General features: G+C 35.5%; 1 protein-coding gene across 1 annotated transcript; it reads right to left on the bottom strand.

The window, feature by feature from the left end:
- Nucleotides 1-1,083: 1,083 nt before the first annotated feature.
- LOC114754339 (uncharacterized mitochondrial protein AtMg00810-like) lies at nucleotides 1,084-2,010 on the bottom strand. The gene has a single exon (XM_028943111.1). The coding sequence runs from the start codon at nucleotides 2,008-2,010 to the stop codon at nucleotides 1,084-1,086; it is 927 nt and encodes a 308-aa protein (XP_028798944.1).
- Between the last annotated feature and the right edge of the window lie 636 nt (nucleotides 2,011-2,646).

Below are 2,646 nucleotides of genomic sequence, written 5' to 3'. Positions count from 1 at the left end.
ACAGCGAAGTGAAAGTTGAGATTTGTTAGATCAACGTTGTCATACATTTGTGACAACCTACCTTTTTTCTTTTGCCAACTTTTAATAACCTGCAAACACTTAGACATGAGGTGTATTTTTTGGAATTTATTGTCGTTGAGTTTGTTGCTGTGGTCATTTAGGGTCCGTTTGGTATGAAGAAAATGGAGGGGAGGAAAAGAGAGGAAAAATTTTGATGAGCTCGTTTTGAAATATTGAAGAAGTGGGATTTAAATGTTTTAATTAAATTTTCTTTCCTTTTTATATTACATCTTTTTATCAAAATCTTATAATCCCATTTCTGTAATTTTTTAAAATGAGCTCATGAAAATTTTTATCCCTTTCCCTTCTCTCTATTTTTCTCGTATCAAGCAGACCCTTAATGATTTGTTAAATGAGCAGGCCATTCCAAAATGCTAAATTAAGATTTGGAGTTGGGAGATATTCTCGTGCCTTTTTCCTTAAATAAAATCTTATAATGTCATAAATAGTTGTGGATCACTTTTTCACGCAGATCCGAATTCCAATCCCACCCATTGCTTTTGCCAATTAATTTGCTGTAACTACCAAAAATATTTAATGAAAAATTTTAGTTTACTCATGTAAGGCACAAATTTTTGTATATTCAATTGAAGTTGAAATAACTCTTTTTCCTTCAAAAAACATAAAGAGAAGGGAAAAAAAAAGAAGATGAACCCATTGTACATTGAGTTCTTTTTGGGGCCAACATTGTATATTCAATTAAAAGAACAATTATTTATTAATCAATTTTTTTGCATTTGATATTTAGATGGATTTATTTTAATTATTAATAATTTTTTGTAGAAAAATAAAGACTCTCACCTGGTTAGGGAAAAAAAAACAAGAAGAAGAAAACTCTCATAGTATAAAGAATCTGAATGTGATTATTATTAATGTGTAAATTACAGCTTTATATAGCCATCAGGCTTGTACACGTGTCACTGCGCTAACTAATCTGACGGTTACAACAGAAACAACTTGATTCAACTATGCCAGCTAATATACAGCTAGAATATTATTTCTAACATCTTCCCTCAATTCAAACTACCCCTTTGAGCTACTTGATATATCATTATCTGATATACATAGATATCGTTTAAAATCTAGGAATGTGCTTTGAGACAAAGCCTTTGTCATCCCGTCGGCAACTTGATCTTGGCTAGGAATATGCTGCACAATAAATTCTTTCTTTATTGCTTTCTCCCTTACAAAATGAAGATCTAACTCAATATGTTTTGTTCGAGCGTGCAAGATAGGATTTGCTGTCATCATTACAGTACTGAGATTATCACACAACACTCGTGCAGGTCCAGAAAGTGCAACACGTAACTCTTGAAGTAGAGACTTTATCCATAATACTTCAGTAACAGTGGAGGCCATACTTCTATATTCGGCCTCTGTACTTGATCTTGCCATGGTAGCCTGCTTCTTAGATGACCAGGCAACTAGATTAGTACCAAAATAGATACAAAACCCTGTAGTACTATGTCTATCATTACAATCAGAGGCCCAGTCAGCATCACAATATGCTGTAATCGCTCGATTGGTGCAAGGCCGAAGAATTATGCCATGAGTTAATGTACCTGCTATGTATCGTAGGATACGTTTCACTGCTTTCCAGTGGCTCATGAGTGGATTCTGCATAAACTGGCACACCTTGTTGACTGCAAAACTTATTTCTGGTCTAGTGATCGTTGCATACTGAAGAGCTCCTACAATAGATCGATAGAGCTGTGGATTAATCATAACATCTGATCCATGTTTAAAAAGCTTGAGACCCACTGTCATAGGAGTAACTACTCCTTTCGTATTGACCATACCAGCTCGAGACAGAATATCTTTAAGGTACTTGGTTTGAACCAAGTGAAGAGAGCCATCTTTATACCTCTTAACTTCTATACCCAGAAAATAACTCAACGGGCCAAGATCCTTGAGTGAGAACTCATGATCCAAATTAGCAATAAGAGTCATAATATTGGTCTGAGAAGAACCAGTGATAATAATGTCATCAACATAGACCAGAACAAATAATAATTCACTGGAAGTAGAGCGAATGAAAAGTGATGGATCACATCTACTAGCTTGAAAACCATATTCATAAGAGCACTACCAAGCCTTTCAAACCAAGCCCTTGGAGCTTGTTTAAGACCATAAAGAGCCTTATTTAACTTGCAAACCAAAGTTTTATCTCTGCTTTCAAATCCTGGAGGCTGAACCATATATACTTCCTCCTTCAGATAGCCATTTTAAGAATGCATTATTCACATCAATTTGATGAATGTGCCAATTTTGAGACAATGCAATACTTAACACTATACGAATAGTGATAGGTCGAATAACTGGACTAAAGGTTTCATGAAAGTCATACCCTTCTTGCTGATGAAATCCTTTAGCAACCAGCCGTGCTTTATACTTGAGAGAAGAATTGACAGGATTGACTTTGGTTCTGAAGACCCATTTACATCCTATAGCTTGTCGCCCAGCAGGTAAAGGTACAAGTGACCAAGTCTTATTTCTTTGTAGAGCAGTGAACTCTTCTTCCATTGCTGTTCGCCAATGGGAAGATTGAAGGGCAGCAGAGATAGAATCTGGTTCAGAAGTAACAGT

Source organism: Neltuma alba, unplaced genomic scaffold (assembly GCF_004799145.2).
Source record: "Neltuma alba isolate B1F8T4 unplaced genomic scaffold, ASM479914v2 tig00010132_pilon, whole genome shotgun sequence".
Lineage (NCBI taxonomy): Eukaryota > Viridiplantae > Streptophyta > Magnoliopsida > Fabales > Fabaceae > Neltuma > Neltuma alba.
Note: the sequence above shows the minus strand (reverse complement) of the source record. Positions and strands in the feature narration are given on the sequence as shown.